We start from the raw sequence: 20,863 nt of genomic DNA, 5'->3' as shown, positions 1-20,863 counted from the left end.
AATTCCTTCAGGAATTGCCTAATCTTGTTAATTTATAAACCATCGCATTTGATTCGTCTTAACTTTCAGATTGTAGCCAAAGGCAATTTTTTTTACTGTTTTTATCTGCCACACGTAGAAAGCCGGTCTGTAAAAATAAAGCATACATTAAACCGGTCCCTGGTGGAAAAAAGGTTGGGGACCCCTGCTTTACATGAAAAATGCAAAGATGACCTCTAATAATTTCCTGTCTTTATTAGGTTTATCAGCTGTGGCATTTGGAGAGTGAAGTAATGGCAACAACATTGGAAAGCAATGTGATAAATGAGAAACTGGAAAACTTATCCCGAAGTCTAAAGGAGCTTGATGAAGAGATCACAAAGTACAACAAGGTGGTTACATCTACCCAGGCTGACAGTTTTTCGATGGATTTACTCATCTCACAGAAACAGGCCGCCATTTTAAACTACAACAATAAAATCTATCTCATTGGAACTAACACTGGGGTAAGAAATTTTGACTGTTTATCTGGAAAGTCATTAATCAATATGTATTGTAATACGCACATGTGCATGTGTTCCTAGCATGGGGACCTCAGTCCTTTGCAAATAAATTTAGAGGGAATAAAGTCTCAGATTGAAAAATTATCTGAGAAAATCAAAAATGACCAGCAGCTCTGGCTGAAGCATCAAGGAACGCTCGTGGGACTGATCCTGGACATACAGGCACATAGAAAGGAGTACAACAAATCGCAGGCAAAGTTCACTGTGATCCGTCAAAAGAAGATTTATCTGGAACGTATGTCATATTTAAATGAAGCAAAAAGTCTCTCAGATAAAGTATGTACTGCACTGCTAGCGAAATGTAACTGCTGATACATACTTCCTTAAAGGTCAGTTTGAGACGATGCACCATGAGGAGAGTGACTTGGAGAAAAGCAGTGGGATGCTTCAAAGAGACCTGCTGAAGCTCAACACTCTTCTCAGCAAGAACACTCAGTCGTGTCACGCTTTGGAGCAGGAGAACTCTGCCATGCAGGCCCACTTTCTTCACAAACTTAAGGCAGGACCTTGCTGCTCAATAACACTCAATTCATTTTTTTTTTTACTAGTTGTTGCTAAATGTATTTACAAAATGTATATAAATAATCTTACATTTACCACTTGTTTAGGATGCTGACCGGGAGTCCATAGAGATGGCACTAAAACTGGAAAAGACTCTGGAGGAAAAAGAGAAACTCTTCACCGGTCTGTTGGAGAGCCAGTCAGTTTCTTGCTCAATTATTTTTTTTTAATTAGCTTAAATTACATTAAGTTGATATAGGGGTGTAACGGTACACAAAGATTTCGGTTCGGTACGTACCTTGTTTTAGAGGTCACGGTTCAGTTAATTTACGGTACAGTAAGAAAACAACAAAATATACATTTTTTTGGTTATTTATTTACCAAATTTGTAAACAATGTCATAACATACATATACACACAGGGTCCATTGCCAGGGTTAATGTGGTCAACATATATAAAATGGTTTCTTAACAAAACCTTTCTACATATAAAGTGCTTTTTTTGATTAATTGAGACTTTTATTAGTAGATTACACAGTACAGTACATATTTCCATACAAATGACCACTGAATGCTAACACCCCAATACGTTTTTCAACTTGTTTAAGTCGGGGTCCACGTTAATCAACATTAAACTGCCTCCAGTTGATGCTCAGATGAAATAAAATGACAAAGCTTTTCTTCTACATATAAAAAGTGCAACACTACACAGTTTCAAGTCAACTCAGCCTCAGATTAACTTTTCTCTACCCCCCCCCCCCCCCCCCCCCCACCCACCCTCCAGCCTGGCTAACTTGGCAGTAAGAGGATATATGGGCTTAATGTTCTTCCACCATAGAAGTGGGTCAAAATGTAGTTTTAATGAAATATAGACTTAAATCTGCAGCTATAAAAACATTTGTTATTGCTTCAGCCCTGCCTGACTCACCAAGGAGAGGCTGCTTGAATGCGGTGGTGACGCTTCAAAGGGGTAAATAAGCATGTTTGACGTGTTGGCAGAAGCGTACCCTACTGTTGCTGAACAATGTCGGCAAACCTACGTCGTCCATTGTTGTATCGCACCGTGCAACCAAAGTGTTCCCAAACGGGAGATGTTAACGAGGCAGGAGGGTCTTCCAACTCTGACTTTTGCAGGTTGTCCTAGCCCGGTCGCTGCTAGCCTGCCGTGTGTTGTGCCTCGCTCTGCATTGTTAACACAACCTGCGGTGCGCTGTAATATATTGGGTTGGAGTCAATAACCTGGCGAGGTGATGAAGTTACGTCTCTTTACTGTGGGCTTCAGAACAGACTCACTCACTTGCCGTCATGTGCGCAACACCGTGTAAATCGCTGGCCAATCAAAAAGCAACCCCATAACGCTATAGCCAACATTCATGATGGCAACAGACAACATAGATCAATCAATCAATCAATTTTTACTTATATAGCCCTAAATCACTAGTGTCTCAAAGGGCTGCACAAACCACCACGACATCCTCGGTAGGCCCACATAAGGGCAAGGAAAACTCACACCCAGTGGGACATCGGTGACAATAATGACCCAGTGGGACGTCGGTGACAATAATGACTATGAGAACCTTAGAGAGGAGGAAAGCAATGGATGTCGAGCGGGTCTAACATGATACTGTGAAAGTTCAATCCACAATGGATCCAACACAGTCGCGAGAGTCCAGTCCAAAGCGGATCCAACACAGCAGCGAGAGTCCCGTTCACAGCGGAGCCAGCAGGAAACCATCCCAAGCGGAGGCGGATCAGCAGCGCAGAGATGTCCCCAGCCGATACACAGGCAAGCAGTACATGGCCACTGGATCGGACCGGACCCCCTCCACAAGGGAGAGTGGGACATAGAAGAAAAAGAAAAGAAACGGCAGATCAACTGGTCTAAAAAGGGAGTCTATTTAAAGGCTAGAGTATACAAATGAGTTTTAAGGTGAGACTTAAATGCTTCTACTGAGGTGGCATCTCGAACTGTTACCGGGAGGGTATTCCAGAGTACTGGAGCCCGAACGGAAAACGCTCTATAGCCCGCAGACTTTTTTTGGGCTTTGGGAATCACTAACAAGCCGGAGTCCTTTGAACGCAGATTTCTTGCCGGGACATATGGTACAATACAATCGGCAAGATAGGATGGAGCTAGACCGTGTAGTATTTTGTACGTAAGTAGTAAAACCTTAAAGTCACATCTTAAGTGCACAGGAAGCCAGTGCAGATGAGCCAGTACAGGCGTAATGTGATCAAACTTTCTTGTTCTTGTCAAAAGTCTAGCAGCCGCATTTTGTACCAACTGTAATCTTTTAATGCTAGACATGGGGAGACCCGAAAATAATACGTTACAGTAGTCGAGGCGAGACGTAACAAACGCATGGATAATGATCTCAGCGTCTTTAGTGGACAGAATGGAGCGAATTTTAGCGATATTACGTAGATGAAAGAAGGCCGTTTTAGTAACGCTTTTAATGTGTGCCTCAAAGGAGATAATCCAAGATGGCGGCGCCCGGACGGGCTGCGTCCTCGAGGGGCTATTGCTAAAGATGGAACATTTGGCAAAAATACCGGACAATTCTACAAACTTTATGGCTGGCTCACATCGTGGTCACTCCGTGATCACGTACGACCGCCAGACACTTCTGGATGTGGACATATCGGGCCGTTTTGGACTGATAGACGCGTGCGTGCTAAACATGCTAACTAGCATGGGAATCCGTCGGCGGCTACATCCAGCGGCCTGTGAAGCAGGGGAGTATAGTAGCAGCGGGGGCCGTCTACGGAGCAGACGCCAGCGGTGTGATCGGAAATGCGGATGTCGAGCGGGGCTAAAAACAAAGCAGAAGGCTAATCCCCACAGAACACCACTTCCCTCCATCCTGAAGACCGATTTAAATGGAAAATGCGAGACTACTGGTCTGGGTAAGGAGTCAGTTAAATTAGAACACGTTTTTTCTGCTTTGAGTGTTTCAGAGTTGGACATGTGATTTACCGTGGTGGCTAACTATGATGCATGCAGTTTATCAAAGCAACAAACAAACAATCGGAAAATCCCCGTTACTGAGATGGCTAACCATGATGCGTGCAGTTTATCAAAGCAACAATCAAACAATCGGAAAATCTCCGTTACTGAGGTGGCTAACCATGATGCGTGCAGTTTATCAAAGCAACAAACAAACAATCGGAAAATTCCCGTTACTGAGGTGGCTAACCAAGATGCGTGCAGTTTATCAAAGCAACAATCAAACAATCGGAAAATTCCTGTCGTATCAATTCCTAGATATGGTCGTAACTATACTAAATGCACTGGGCATAATAAACACAACATTATTAATATTGCTACTACGGATAATTTGATCAAAAACTCCCTAAAACAGCCCACTACCTATAATATAGGTTTTTTAAACATAAGATCATTGTCTCCCAAAACGTTATTAGTTAATGATATTATCAGAGACAACAATCTTAACGTCATCGGTCTCAGCGAAACCTGGCTTAAACCAAACGACTTTTTTGCGCTAAATGAGGCATGTCCTCCTAACTTTACAAATGCGCATATTGCCCGTCCGCTTAAAAGGGGTGGGGGGTCGCACTAATATACAACGAAAACTTTAACCTTAGTCCTAACATAAATAATAAATATAAATCGTTTGAGGTGCTCACTATGAAGTCTGCCACACCGCTGCCTCTATAATCATAATGGGGGACTTTAATATCCATATGAATACCCCATCGGACCCACCGTGCGTGGCGCTCCAGACTGTAATTGATAGCTGTGGTCTCACACAAATAATAAATGAACCCACGCATCGCAACGGTAATACGATAGACCTAGTGCTTGTCAGGGGTATCACCGTCTCCAAAGTTACGATACTCCCGTATACTAAAGTATTGTCCGATCATTACCTTATAAAATTCGAGGTTCAGACGCATGTTCGTCAAACTAATAATAATAATAACTGCTATAGCAGCCGCAACATTAATACAGCCACAACGACAACTCTTGCTGACCTACTGCCATCTGTAATGGCACCATTCCCAAAGTATGTGGGCTCTATTGATAACCTCACTAACAACTTTAACGACACCCTGCGCGAAACCATTGATAACATAGCACCGCTAAATTTAAAAAAGGCTCCAAAAAAGCGCACCCCGTGGTTTACAGAAGAAACTAGAGCTCAGAAATTATTATGTAGAAAGCTGGAACGCAAATGGCGCACGTCTAAACTTGAGGTGCACCATCAAGCATGGAGTGATGGTTTAATAACTTATAAACGCATGCTTACCTTAGCTAAAGCTAAATATTACTCAAATCTCATCCACCGTAATAAAAACGATCCTAAATTTTTGTTTAGTACGGTAGCATCGCTAACCCAACAAGGGACCCCTTCCAGTAGCTCAACCCACTCAGCTGATGACTTTTTGCAATTCTTTAGTAAGAAAATTGAAGTCATTAGAAAGGAGATTAAAGACAATGCGTCCCAGCTACAACGGGGTTCTATTAACACTGATACGATGGTATATACGGCGGATACTGCCCTCCAAAATAGTTTCTCTCGTTTTGAGGAAATAACATTAGAGGAATTGTTGCAACGTGTAAATGGAATAAAACAGAAAACATGCTTACTTGACCCTCTTCCTGGGAAACTGATCAAGGAGCTCTTTGTATTATTAGGTCCATCAGTGCTAAATATTATAAACTTATCACTCTCCTCGGGCACTGTTCCCCTAGCATTCAAAAAAGCGGTTATTCATCCTCTTCTTAAAAGACCTAACCTCGATCCTGACCTCATGGTAAACTACCGACCGGTGTCTCACCTTCCCTTTATTTCAAAAATCCTTGAAAAAATTGTTGCGGAGCAGTTAAATGAACACTTAGCGTCTAACAATCTATGTGAAACCTTTCAATCCGGTTTCAGGGCAAATCACTCCACGGAGACAGCCCTCGCAAAAATGACTAATGATCTATTGCTGACGATGGATTCTGATGCGTCATCTATGTTGCTGCTCCTCGATCTTAGCGCTGCTTTCGATACCGTCGATCATAATATTTTATTAGAACGTATCAAAACACGAATTGGTATGTCAGACTTAGCCCTGTCTTGGTTTAACTCTTATCTTACTGATAGGATGCAATGTGTCTCCCATAACAATGTGACCTCGGACTACGTTAAGGTAACGTGTGGAGTTCCCCAGGGTTCGGTCCTTGGCCCTGCACTCTTCAGCATCTACATGCTGCCGCTAGGTGACATCATACGCAAATACGGTGTTAGCTTTCACTGTTATGCTGATGACACCCAACTCTACATGCCCCTAAAGCTGACCAACACGCCGGATTGTAGTCAGCTGGAGGCGTGTCTTAATGAAATTAAACAATGGATGTCCGCTAACTTTTTGCAACTCAACGCCAAAAAAACGGAAATGCTGATTATCGGTCCTGCTAGACACCGAACTCTATTTAATAATACAACTCTAACATTTGACAACCAAACAATTAAACAAGGCGACACGGTAAAGAATCTGGGTATTATCTTCTCTATCACAGCGCTACCTAATATGTCCGGATGGAAACTCGTTCGGTACACCTCCGAACCGAACCGAAACCCCCATACCAAAACGGGTCAATACAAATACACGTACCGTTGCACCCCTACCTTGATAGATTTTTAGGTTTCAGCAATGGTTATGTTTGTGTTTCTGTTTTCCACGGTAGGCATCAAATCATGTTATGGGAAAAGAAGACCCATCTTATGAAAGAAACACGTTTAGTTGTGGAAGAGAGTCAAGAAGATATCCAGATCATTAAGAATGACATTCACTGCATGGAGGTAAGTACAATGCTCCTCCAGTCGAGATATATCAATTTACTATATTGCCAAAAGTATTTGGCCACCCATCCAAATGATCAGAATCAGGTGTCCTAAACAGGTGTATAAAATCAAGCACTAAGGCATGGGAGACTGTTTCTACAAACATTTGTGAAAGAATGGGACGCTGTCAGTGATTTCCAGCGTGGAACTGTCATAGGATGCCACCTGTGCAACAAATCTAGTCTGGAAAGTTCCTCGCTCTTAAATATTCCAAAGTCAACTGTCGGCTTTATTACAAGGAAATGGAAAAGTTTCGGAACAACAGCAACTCAGCCACCAAGTGGTAGGCCACGTAAACTGACAGAGATTAGGTCAGCGGATGCTGAAGCGCATAGTGCACAGAGGTCACCGCTGACTTTTTGCACAGTAATTTACTTCAGAGCTCCAAACTTCAGGTGACCTTCCAATTAGCCCACGTACAGTACACAGAGAGCTTCATGGAATGGGTTTCCAGCTTCATATAAGCCATACATCACTAAGTCCAATGCAAAGCGTGGGATGCAGCGGTGTAAAGCACGTCGGCACTGGACTCTGGAGCAGTGGACACGCGTTCTCTGGAGTGATGAATTACACTTTTCCATCTGGCAATCTGATGGACAAATCTGGGTTTGGAGGTTGCCAGAACGTTATATTTTGGACTGCATTGTGCCGAGTGTGAAATTTGGTGGAGGAGGAATTATGGTGTGGGGTTGGTTTTCAGGAAATGGGCTTGGCCCCTTATTTCCAGTGAAGGGAACTTTGAAAGCTCCAGGGTACCAAAACATTTTGGACAATTCCATGCTCCCAACTTCGCGTGGCCCTGCGATGAGGTGGCGACTTGTCCAGGGTGTACCCCGCCTTCTGCCCGATTGTAGCTGAGATAGGCGCCAGCGCCCCCCGCGACCCCGAACGGGAATAAGCGGCAGAAAATGGATGGATGGATGGAACTTCGCGGGAGCAGTTTGGAGCGGGCCTCTTTCTCTTCCAACATGACTGTGCACCAGTGCACAAACAAGGTCCATAAATAAATGGATGACAGAGTCTGGTGTCGATAAACTTGACTGGCCTGCACACAGTCCTGACCTTAACCCCATAGAACTACTTTGGGATGAATTACAATGGAGACTTAGAGCCAGGCCTTCTCGACCAACATCAGTGCGGGACCTCACCAATGCACTTTTGGAAGAATGGTAGAAAATTCCTATAAACACACTCCGTAACCTTGTGGACAGCCTTCTCAGAAGAGTTGAAGCTGTAATAGTTACAAAAGGTGGACCCACATCATATTGAACCCTATGGGTTAGGAATGGGGTGGCACTTCAAGTTCATATGTGAGTCAAGGCAGGTGGCCAAATACTTTTGGCAATATAGTGTATGTCATTGACTATCATTTCTTTGGAATGCGTGCTGTGATATTGTCATTGTCAGGCCAGATCTTATTTTGTATTTGTGTATTGTTGTCCTGGATTTACTGTTGTTTCCTGTTTTGCGCTCTTGTTTTGGTTGGATTACAGACTATAATTGCTTTGCTAAGCTTGCACAGCTTTCCCTGTACTTCCTGTGCACTTCCCTGCTGCACTCTCTTTGTGTTTTGAGAATTACACGTTGCCAAGCGCAGGGCTTGGATTTCCTGTTCTTGCCTACAGTACTAAGCCTTCTGGGTAATGTAGAATAGAAACATTTAGAAATAAATTTTTGCCAACCTCTCAACCTAGTTTACAGCAATCCATTCACTTTCTACCTCTTGTCGTTTTCGAAGTATACTCATACTTGCCAACCCTCACGATTTTCCCGGGAGACTCCCAAAGTTCAGTCCCCCTCCCGAAAATCTCCCAGGGCAACCATTCTTCCGAATTTCTCCAGATTTCCACCCGGACAACAATATTGGGGGCGTGCCTTGAAGGCACTACCTTTAGCGTCCTCTACAGCCTGTCGTCACGTCCGCTTTTCCGCCATACAAACAACGTGCCGGCCCAGTCACATGATACATGTGGCTTTAACACACCAAGTGAATGCAAGGCATAGTTGATCAACAGCCATAAGGGTCACACTGAGGGTGGCCGTATTGACAACTTTAACACTTTTACAAATATGCGCCACACTGTGAAGCCACACCAAACAAGAATGACAAACACATTTCGGGAGAACATCCGCACCGTAGCACAACATAAACACAACAGAAGAAATACCCAGAACCCCTTGCAGCACTAACTCTTCCGGGACGCTACAATATACATCCCAGCTACCACCAAACCCCACCCTCCCCAATTTTTATTTAAATTTTATTTGATATCCCGTTGATATTTTTTAATCATTATTATTATAGTTTGAAACTCGATTTTGCATGTGACTATAAAGTTATATAAGCCTTGCTTGTTTAATATTCAATGCAATACTTGTTTGGGTCCCTATTAAAAGGTTAATTTGTTCAACCTTGGCCCGCGGCTTTGTACAGTTTTAAATTTTGGCCCACTCTGTAATTGAGTTTGACACCCCTGATCCATGGGAATTAATGGGAATATATGGACAATATTGGGGAATTACAATAATGATATATTATTGGGCACTTGTCTATATGCTGCTGCATCTTTGTGGCATTTTTGACGTAGCTCTTTGCACAGTATTTGCAAATGTACACAGCCTTTCCGCCTACATGGTTGGGGTGAAATGTCTGTACACATCAGGTGGTAAATAAATGATACCTTCAAGGTACTCAAAAGCGCTTTGACACTACTTCCACATTTACCCATTCACACACACATTCGCACACTGATGGAGGGAGCTGCCATGCAAGGAGCCAACCAGCACCCATCAGGAGCAAGGGTGAAGTGTCTTGCTCAGGACACAACGGACGTGACGAGGTTGGTACTAGGTGGGATTTGAACCCGGGACCCTCGGGTTGCGCACGGCCACTGCGCCACGCCGTCCAGGTGGTCTATGTGGCATTATTCTGTTTGTATTTATTTATTCTTGTAAAACACTAATGCAATGCCACACACAAATATAAAGTCAGCTAAACAACTGGAGTAGTCTTTAAAATTATTTCATCGATGGAATAGAAATAGGCTAGATCAGGGGTCCTCAAACTACGGTCCGCGGGCCGGATCCAGCCCACCAGCGTCCAAAATCCGACCTTCGGGAAGTCCCAAGTTTAAAAAAATAAATAAATATATATATATATATATATATATATATATATATATATATATATATATATATATATATATATATACATATATATATATATATATATATATACATATATATATATATATATATACATATATATATATATATATATATATATATATTATAGATGTATATGTATATATATATATATATATATATATATATATATATATATATATATATATATTAGACTAAAAAACATATTTTACTCAAGAGCCATAGTAGCATTAAACAGGCACTGAGTGAGCACAATGTGTCCATCATGTCCTCATGTGTCATGTATTTTTATTTTTTATTTTTTCGGATTATAATGTGCAATAATGTTATATGTATATGTGTATATATATTCATATGTATGCATATATGCATGTGTGTGAATATATATATACATATATATGGATACATCTCTTATTTATATCTTTTTTAATATTTAATATTACCAAATTGTACATGCACCTTAGGGGATCTGCTCCAACTTCTTTGTTCTTTGAACCTGTTCACTGCAATAATTACAATAAAACTCTATTCTATTCTATTCTATTCATAACACAGCGTACTCTCCCCAAATGATAATAAACACCTCCTAGTCAACTACTACTAACATCACTATGAGCCCGTTGACCTTCTAGAAACTTAAACTTAAGCTCAGCTTGCTCGCAGTTATGGCTTGAGGTGAAGGCTGATTGGCTTTTAGCGTAACGTTAGCTCATTTTGCGGTGTGTGTTTTACGGATAGAAACGCTTTGAATGGCAGGGTCCTTGCTAACACATTTTGATAAAAAATACAACATTTACGTAATAAAAATCAACTACAGGCTTCCCAAATGCTGTAATAAATTAAGCAAGAGTTGACTTGAAACTGTTTAATGTTGCACTTTTTATACGTAGAAGAAAAGTTTTGTCATTTTATTTAATCCAAGCAACAATTTGAGGCAGTTTAATGTTGGCAGAATTGTTATATATTTCCCAATGTTAAAAGGATGAAGCCATTGTTTACAAATTTGGTAAATAAATAAACACATTTATATTTTGTTGTTTTCTTACTGTACCAAAAATGAACCAAACCGTGACCTCTAAACTGAGATACGTACCGAACCGCAATTTTTGTGTACCGTTACACCCCTAATATATATATATATATATATATATATATATATACACACACACACACACATACTATACACACACACATGTAAATATATATTTATATGTATATCTATATATATATATATATATATTTTTTTTTTTTTTTTTTTTAAATCCGTTCTTTCAAATCAATTTTCTACCACTTGTTACTTTTGGTGTATGTATGTATGTATGTATATACATATATATATATATATATATATATATATATATATATATATATATATATATATATATATATATATATATATATATATATATATATATATATATAATGAATAAGCAGTAGAAAATGGATGGATGGATGGATATACACAGCCTGGACCCCGGCCAAATTTTTTTAACCCAACGCGGCCCCAGAGTCAAAAGGTTTGGGGACCCCTGGGCGAGATGAATAAATGAACACTCAATCAGCATGCTAAATCAAACTTTAACCTACATTCTTGTATGGCAGAACAGAAGGCACCTCTATTAGACTTAAAATACCATTGATATTACCCCAGTAATATCAAAACTTACCTGACTGGATGAAGTCCCTGGACTAGTGTGGCCTCTACAGCCCCGCTGTGGTGTGTAGCATGCTGGGAATTATCCGTGCATGTGATGGAAGAATGCACAGTTCAACTGGATTTGCATTAAATCTGGTTGTTTTAGTTAATAATCATGCTGCAAGATCTAGCATGATGCATTCAATGTTTATTCCCATTAATTCTAGTTAATTCTTGGTAATTCCCGAATATTCCCGGAATTTTGCAACCCTAACTTTAACTTTATATTTTATAATACCATGACGGCGTATGTTTTATACAACGATGGTGACCGACAGGGGGACTGAAACAATGAGTTTGTATTGTTTTTTTTATTTTTTGTGTGCTACAAGAGGGTGATATTATGTGTTTATTATCTTTACAGCGGCAACTCCAGCAGCTAATGAAGCAGCGCCAGCAGCTGCAGAGGGAGAGTGTATCCACGGTGGAGAAAAGGGGGAACATCATTGAGCGCAACAAGGCCCTGGCCCGCAGTGCTAAAAAGCAAACTACCATGGCTAAGCCACATCAAATGAATGAAGGCCTGCGGCGCAAAGTCAAGGAAACACATAAGGTGATCATTGAAGTTTTCATGATTTATTGTACAATTGCCTTATATGATGTATGTTTTCAGCAAGTGAAAGAGTGTGAGCATGAGATAAAGGGACTGCAGGAGAGCAAGGTGATCCTGAGCAACACACTTGTGCAGCATAAACAGCAACTGACTGACCTGTCCGGCACCTGTGGTGTCCTCGAGGCGGATTTAACAAATAGCAGGGACACCAAACACATGGTATGGAACTACTGTGGTGGGTTACTACACACCATTTATGCCACTTTTTGTTTTAACTTTTGTCAATTATACAAAATATCGTATAACCATTGACTTAGCACCATTAAAGGCCTACTGAAATGAGATTCTTATTCAAACGGGGATAGCAGGTCCATTCTGTGTCATACTTCATCATTTTGCAATATTGCCATATTTTTGCTGAAAGGATTTAGTAGAGAACATCCACGATAAAGTTCGCAACTTTCGGTGCTAATAGAAATGCCCTGCGTCTACCGGAAGTCGCAGACGATGACGTCACAAGTGTGGGGGCTCCTCATATATTCACATTGATTTTAATGGGAGCCTCCAAGAAAAGTGCTATTCGGACCGAGAAAACGACAATTTCCTCAATAATTTGAGCGAGGATGAAGGATTTATGTTTGAGGATATTGATAGCGACAAACTAGGAAAAAAAAACAAAACAAAAAACGCGATTGCATTGGGACGGAGTCCGATGTTTTTATAGACATTTACTAGGATAATTCTGGGAAGTCCCTTATCTTTCTATTGTGTTGCTAGTGTTTTAGTGAGTTAAATTACCTGATAGTCGTAGGGGTGTGTCCACGGGTGTTTTGACGCCAATGTCTCAGGGGAGTCGACGGCACAAGCTCAGCTTTCCTCCGGTAAGAAGCGACTTTTTACCACAATTTTCTCACCAAAACCTGCTGGTTGACATTCCGTCGTGATTCATGTTTGCTTGACCGCTCTGATCCATAGTAAAGTTTCAGCTCCCGGAATTTTAAACAAAGAATCTCCGTGTGTTTGTGTGGCTAAAGGCTAAAGCTTCCCAACTCCATCATTCTACTGTGACTTCTCCAATATTAATTGAACAAATTGCAAAAGATTCAGCAACACAAATGTCCAAAATACTGTGTAATTATGCCGTTAAAGCAGATGACTTTAAGCTGTGTGTGTGCAGCGCTCATACTTCCTAAAAACCTGTGACGTCTTGTGCACACGTCATCATTACACGACGTTTTCAAGACGAAACTCCCGGGAAATTTAACATCGTAATTTAGCAAACTAAAAAGGCCGTATTGGCATGTGTTGCAATGTTAATATTTCATCATTTATATGTAAACTATCAGAGTAGTGGGTAGTAGTGGGTTTCAGTAGGCCTTTAATATTTTAGAAATTCAGTGTTTCCCCAGCCTTGGGGGAATCAGGGTTTGACTTTAATTGAGTCAAAAGATGCACACACACATGCGCGTCCACTCATAAATGACAACTGTCCACAACTTTGAGCCTCATTGAGCTGATAGAACATATAAGAGGTCACCTGAAATAGATTTAAAATAACATGCAGTGTTGAAGTCATCTTAGCTCGGGGGTCGGCAACCTGCGGTTCTTTAGCACCGCCCTAATGTATACAATGTATAGAAATAGAAAAAGATGGGGGGAAAATATATCTTTGTTTTAATATCAATCAATCGTTTATTTATATAGCCCTAAATCACAAGTGTCTTAAAGGGCTGCACAAGCCACAACAACATCCTCGGTTCAGAGCCCACATGAGGGCAAGGAAAAACTCACAACCCAAAGGGACGTCTGTGAATGACTATGGGAAACCTTGGAGAGGACCGCAGATGACGGTGACACCCTCCCCAGGGGAGACCGGATACAATGGACGTCAAGTGGGTCTAACATAATATTGCGAAAGTCCAGTCCAAAGTGGATCCAACATAATAGTGAGAGTCCAGTCCATAGTGGATCCAACATAATAGTGAAAGTCCAGTCTAAAGTGGGGCCAGCAGGAGACCATCCCAATCAGAGACAGGTCAGCAGCGCAGCGATGTCCCCAACCGATGCACAGGCAAGCGGTCCACCCCGGGTCCTGACTCTGGACAGACTATAGTTTCTGTCAGAGGACAACATGACCTCGCTAGTTGTCAGAAATCCCACTGTTTATATTAAACATGATTCTCTGATGAGAGTATTTGGCGAGCGCCGTTTTGTCCCACTAATGTTGGCCGTCCTTGAACTCGCTGTAGTTTGTTTACATGTACAACTTTCTCCGATGGTGCCACAGAAAGACGTGTTTTATGCCGCTCCTTTTTCTCATTTTGTCCACCCAAACGTTGTATGCTGTGTGTGAATGCACAAATGTTCTTCTTTTTATCATTTTGTCCACCAAACGTTGAATGCTCTTTGTGAATGCACAAAGGTGAGCTTTGTTGATGTTATTGACTTGTGTGGAATGCTAAACATATTTTTTTACTGCAGGACTGCAAGCTAATCGATGCTAGCATGCCGTTTAGGCTAGCTGTATGTACATATTGCATCATTATGCCTCAGTTGTAGGTATATTTGAGCTCATTTAATGACCTGTGTGTATTTAATTTATATTTGCATGTCTCATGACACATTCCATCCATCCATCCATCCATCTTCCGTTTATCCGAGGTCGGGTCGCGGGGGCAGCAGCCTAAGCAGGGAAGCCCAGACTTCCCTCTCCCCAGCCACTTCGTCTAGCTCTTCCCGGGGGATCCCAAGGCGTTCCCAGGCCAGCCGGGAGACATAGTCTTCCCAACGTGTCCTGGGTCTTCCCCGTGGCCTCCTACCGGTTGGACGTGCCCTAAACACCTCCCTCGTGAGGCGTTCGGGTGGCATCCTGACCAGATGCCCGAACCACCTCATCTGGCTCCTCTCGATGTGGAGGAGCAGCGGCTTTACTTTGAGTTCCTCCCGGATGGCAGAGCTTCTCACCCTATCTCTAAGGGAGAGCCCCGCCACACTGCGGAGGAAACTCATTTCGGCCGCTTGTACCCGTGATCTTATCCTTTCGGTCATGACCCAAAGCTCATGACCATAGGTGAGGATGGGAACGTAGATCGACCGGTAAATTGAGAGCTTTGCCTTCCGGCTCAGCTTCTTCTTCACCACAACGGATCGGTACAACGTCCGCAATACTGAAGACGCCGCACCGATCCGCCTGTCGATCTCACGATCCACTCTTCCCCCACTCGTGAACAAGACTCCTAGGTACTTGAACTCCTCCACTTGGGGCAGGGTCTCCTCCCCAACCCGGAGATGGCACTCCACCCTTTTCCGGGAGAGAACCATGGACTCGGATTTGGAGGTGCTGATTCTCATTCCGGCCGCTTCACACTCGGCTGCAAACCGATCCAGTGAGAGCTGAAGATCCCGGCCAGATGAAGCCAACAGGACCACATCGTCTGCAAAAAGCAGAGACCTAATCCCGCGGCCACCAAACCGGAACCCCTCAATGCCTTGACTGTGCCTAGAAATTCTGTCCATAAAAGTTATGAACAGAATCGGTGACAAAGGGCAGCCTTGGCGGAGTCCAACCCTCACTGGAAACGTGTCCGACTTACTGCCAGCAATGCGGGCCAAGCTCTGACACTGATCGTACAGGGATCGGACTGCTACAATAAGACAGTCCGATACCCCATACTCTCTGAGCACTCCTCACAGGACTTCCCGAGGGACACGGTCGAATGCCTTCTCCAAGTCCACAAAGCACATGTAGACTGGTTGGGCAAACTCCCATGCACCCTCAAGAACCCTGCCGAGAGTATAGAGCTGGTCCACAGTTCCACGACCAGGACGAAAACCACACTGTTCCTCCTGAATCCGAGGTTCGACTATCCGGCGTAGCCTCCTCTCCAGTACACCTGAATAAACCTTACCGGGAAGGCTGAGGAGTGTGATCCCACGATAGTTGGAACACACCCTCCGGTCCCCCTTCTTAAAGAGAGGGACTACCACCCCGGTCTGCCAATCCAGAGGTACCGCCTGACATGACACATTATCTGTATGTAATACTGGCTGCCTCTCTGATAGTTGTGTGTCATGTTGTTCCAGACCACAGCAAATATAACCCAGCTTGCATAGATTGTTATAAATCCATTAGAAGAAGACAGCCTGCCATTTCCTTTAACTTGGACACACACATCTTTACCGTTGGCCATTCTAAGACAGTCATTTCCAGGAGTTACCTCATCCCCTGAGAAGCCTTCGTTTTACTATTGTGTTCCAATGTGTGTAGAATAAATATTACATTTCAACATTTCTATCAACAAAGATTTGCGTCAGCCTGCAACACATCATTTTGATAGTAGGCTATTATAGGTAATACAGAAACATGTGTTGCCTTCATTGTTGTTGTGTACCGGGCAGAGGGAAGGAGGCGACACTAAGGCAGAACTGTGGTTTACCAGGTTTATTGAAAACCTTAATGGAGTGTGTGGGGTGTGTATGCTACCACGAGTGACTGAGTGCGGACTATGTGTAGAAATAACAATGTAAGTCTTACCAGGAGTTGTTGTCGGTGCATGTTGTGTGCATCTTTTATTAAATCCAAGGGGCAAGGCGAAGAGGTAGTCAGAAGGGAAGCGAGCAGTCGGGGGTTGGAGAGAGGCAACAATGTCCTAGTCCAATCTGGGGTCGAGCGTTGAGGGAAGCAAGCAGAGATCCAGGTGGAGGTCGTGAGGCAAGGCAAGATCACAGGCAACATGGAAGACACAAAGAAGGCGAGCAAGGAACGAGGGAGAGGTGCCAGACGTGATGTTAACTGTGAAAGATTGGCTACGTTCTGGCAAAGGTCCTTCGGGTCTGCTGGTCTTTATGCAGCTACCTCTCATCAGATCCAGGTGTGTTGATTCTTGATAGGCTGCAGGCTCATTGCTGCGTGGGCGTGCTGCACTCAGCACAAGTCAGGACGTTTCTGAGTGCGCTGTCAGCAGAGGTGCACGCAGCTCCAGCCGCTGAGGAAACGCGGGTTTGACTCCGCGCCGTGACAATTGTATCACTTATAAAAAGGCTTTTAATTTTTAGTGGCTCCACACAGATTTTTTTGTATTTTCGGTCCAATATAAATCTTTCAACATTTTAGGTTGTCAACCCCTATGCTGACACAGATACAAGTATATTTATTTTTGAACCTTTCTTCTATCACTTTGTACTTGTTCAAAATTGCTCGCGCTTTATGTGAATTCTTAAAGGTGAGCTTTGATGACGATATGACGTCTGTGTTGAGTGAAGTGTTCCATGCTGGGTTTGCCAGGTGCAACAAACCATTTTATATTTTTGACACACCTTAATTTGATTCAATCACCCTTACTGTGGAACTTTAGGGGCCCCAGTACAACATCCTATTGACGCCTCTGATCTTAACGACAACCACCCATCTTTTCCACTTCCTGTGTAGGCTCATGCCCACCTGATGGACTTTCAAAGAAAGGCCAAGAAGCTGCAAGAGGTGACTGATGGCGAGTACCAACCATTATCCTCCAGCCAAACGGTGGATGCAACAATGCAGAGCCAGATGGATCGTGTGCGTGACATGAGCAATATTATTGCGAGTGTGTGTGAGGAATATACCCACCATCAAGCAGCTCTCCGAGCTCTGTCGCTGTCATTGGCAGCAAGCACTCATACTCTTCTGAAGCAGGAAGTCATCTGCGGGTGAGAAGAAATGGTAGACCAAGAAATATATATATATATATATATATATATATATATATATATATATATATATATATATATATATATATATATATATATATATATATATATATATATATATATATATATATATATATATATATATGTATGTATGTATATGTATGTGTATATATATATATATATATATGTGTATATATATATATATATATATATAATGTATATTATATACACATGTATATATATCTTGGTCTATATATATATATATATATATATATATATATATATATATACACACACACATAGAAATAAATATATCTATATGTGTATCTATGTTTATACATATATACACATTTATGTATAATTACACATGTATATATATCTCGGTCTACATATATATATATATATATATATATATATATATGTACACACACACACATAGAAATATATCTATGTGTATGTTTATATGAAGAGTTCATACGCAAAAACCGATAAACGCCATTTTGATAAAGTTTAGCCCAGCCTCGGTAATATATAGTCCGCCACTTCTATTGTGGTATACCAAAATCAATTTGTTTGCAAATGCGGACAAATGCCGCTTTTAACGTCATTTAGTTCAGCGATTTATTGCAAAGGCCGATAAGCGCCATGGATCATCTAGCACAAAAGCCGATATATCCGTTTGCCCAACCAGCGCTGCAGTACGTGATCACGTGACAAACAAAATGGCGGCGCGCACGGACTCACTCAGTGTTGTTATCCACGCATGAATAATTTGGAAGCTTCTCCTGTGAACACTGTTAAGCCAGCGAAAAAAACTGACCTGTTGAAGTTATTTGATGTTGGCGCTAGCACGCGTGTCCGTGAGTTTTACACCGCCGCGTTAAACGATGTTGTCGAGCATGGAGCTAATGTCGATAGCGATGATGAGTGAGCTGTTATCTGCACAGGAGTGTTTTTGATAGGCAAACCAAGTTGAGCATTTGTGGTTGTTTTATTAATAAAACATTGTCTTCATTGCAACACTGTTTTTTTTGTTTTTTCATTTTGTGCTGAAAGCACAAGGTAAATATTTGAGGTCACAGTTCCAAAAAAACATGTCCGGTTAGCAAGTACGAAAAAACAATGTTCGCAGGGACAGCTAGATTTATACGTACCAAGGGATCGAAACTGTTTCCCTTACCTGTCCTTGATTGATTCAGGCTACTTTATAAGCCAGGCTGCCATGCAGTTTGGGCTGGAAGGTCGAGTATTCGCACAAGACTTGTGTTCATGCTAATTGTCATGTTTGTTTGCTGAACTACTTGCAAAAGGCTTTTACCTGTACAATGCCACCTGTCTCTTGCATTTTGGGGGCACAACTACTGCAACGGGCAGCACAGTGACACAGGGGTTAGTGTGTGTGCCTTACAATACGAAAGTCCTGGGTTCAATTCTGGATTTTTCTGTGTGGAGTTTGCATGTTCTCCCTTTGACTGTGTGAGTTTCCTCCGGGTACTCCGGCTTCCTCCCACCCCCAAAGACATGCACCTGGGGATAGGTTGATCGGCAACACTAAATGGTCCCTAGTGTGTGAATGTTGTCTGTCAATCGAGGTTGGCCCTGTGATGAGGTGGCGACTTGTCCAGGGTGTGCCCAGCCTTCCACCCGAATGCAGCTGAGATAGGCTCCAGCAAACACACACACACACACACCCCCCACCCCGAACGGGACAAGCAGTAGGAAATGGATGGATGGATGGAACTACTGCAACGATGTGCGATATTTGCAGTAAAATGTCATCAATGAGCAGTGGGTTCTAGCAGTCAAGTTGACAGTAAACTCACACAGAAAGGTTGGCAAGTATGGAGTAGACCCACATCCCTCTTGTGTCCAGACTGCAATTTAAAGCTTTCTATTAATATCAGTGATCGATCTGATATAAGCAAAAAGAATATGTATTGACTTGCATCTAAAATTTCAGATATGAGCTCAGATACCAACAGTGAATTTACCTGTGCAAAGCTGGGCAGTCAGTTAACACGTAAATGTTGTTCAAAAAGAACACAAGCTGGGTGTTTTCTTTAATTTTAATCAAGTTATTTACGAAAAGTAAACATGATAGGCGATAGGTTACTCAAGGCTAGCAGCTACACAAGAGCTTAGCACAAAATAGCACACAAGCGAGACGTACATAATTGTTCTTAATTGAGCGATATTGCTGTCTAAAACAGCACATTTGTCAATATAAACAAGTATCAAATAATGTTAGTTGCATATTTCTTACACGTACAAAGTATCCAGTAACAAACGTGTCCGCGTCATTCAACTTTACTGCATCATGCCCTTGAAGGGATCCGGTTTGGTGGCTGCAGGATTCGGTGTCTGCTTTTTGCAGATGATGTGGTCCTGATGGCTTCATCTGGCCAGGATCTTCAGCTCTCACTGGATCGGTTCGCAGCCAAGTGTGAAGCGACCAGGATGAGAATTAGCACCTCCAAGTCCGAGTCCATGGTTCTGGCCCGGAAGAGGGTGGAGTGCCATCTTGGGTTAGGGAGATGATCCTGCCCCAAGTGGAGGAGTTCAAGTACCTCGGCGTCTTATCACGGGTGAGGGAAGAGTGGATCGTGAGGTCGACAGGCGGATCAGTGCAGCGTCTTCAGTAATGCGGACGCTGTATTGATCGAATATGGTGAAGAAGGAGTTGAGCCGGAAGGCAAAGCTCTCAATTTAATGGTCGATCAACATTCCCATCCTCTCCTATGGTCATGAGCTTAGGGTTATGACTGAAAGGACAAGATCACGGGTACAAGGGCTTAAAATTAGTTTCCTCCGCCGAATGGCGGGGCTCTCCCTTAGAGATAGGGTGAGAAGCTCTTCCATCCGGAAGG

At 42.4% G+C, this 20,863-nt stretch overlaps 1 protein-coding gene across 1 annotated transcript in view; it reads left to right on the top strand.

Moving 5' to 3' along the window:
* Positions 1-18,011, top strand: part of LOC133538818 (coiled-coil domain-containing protein 40-like) — a 58,782-nt gene extending 40,771 nt beyond the window's left edge. The window contains exons 11-18 of the mRNA XM_061880627.1: positions 240-485; positions 564-777; positions 872-1,041; positions 1,151-1,242; positions 6,741-6,855; positions 12,123-12,311; positions 12,372-12,530; positions 17,740-18,011. Of these exons, the coding sequence (XP_061736611.1) occupies positions 240-485; positions 564-777; positions 872-1,041; positions 1,151-1,242; positions 6,741-6,855; positions 12,123-12,311; positions 12,372-12,530; positions 17,740-18,000 (1,446 nt within the window). The 3' untranslated portion in view covers positions 18,001-18,011. The remainder of the gene's footprint in view (positions 1-239; positions 486-563; positions 778-871; positions 1,042-1,150; positions 1,243-6,740; positions 6,856-12,122; positions 12,312-12,371; positions 12,531-17,739) is intronic.
* The last annotated feature ends 2,852 nt before the right edge of the window (positions 18,012-20,863 follow it).

This window comes from Nerophis ophidion, linkage group LG20, assembly GCF_033978795.1.
Source record: "Nerophis ophidion isolate RoL-2023_Sa linkage group LG20, RoL_Noph_v1.0, whole genome shotgun sequence".
Classification (NCBI taxonomy): Eukaryota; Metazoa; Chordata; class Actinopteri; order Syngnathiformes; family Syngnathidae; genus Nerophis; species Nerophis ophidion.
The sequence above is the reverse complement of the archived record's forward strand: the minus strand, read 5'-3'. Positions and strand labels throughout refer to the sequence as shown.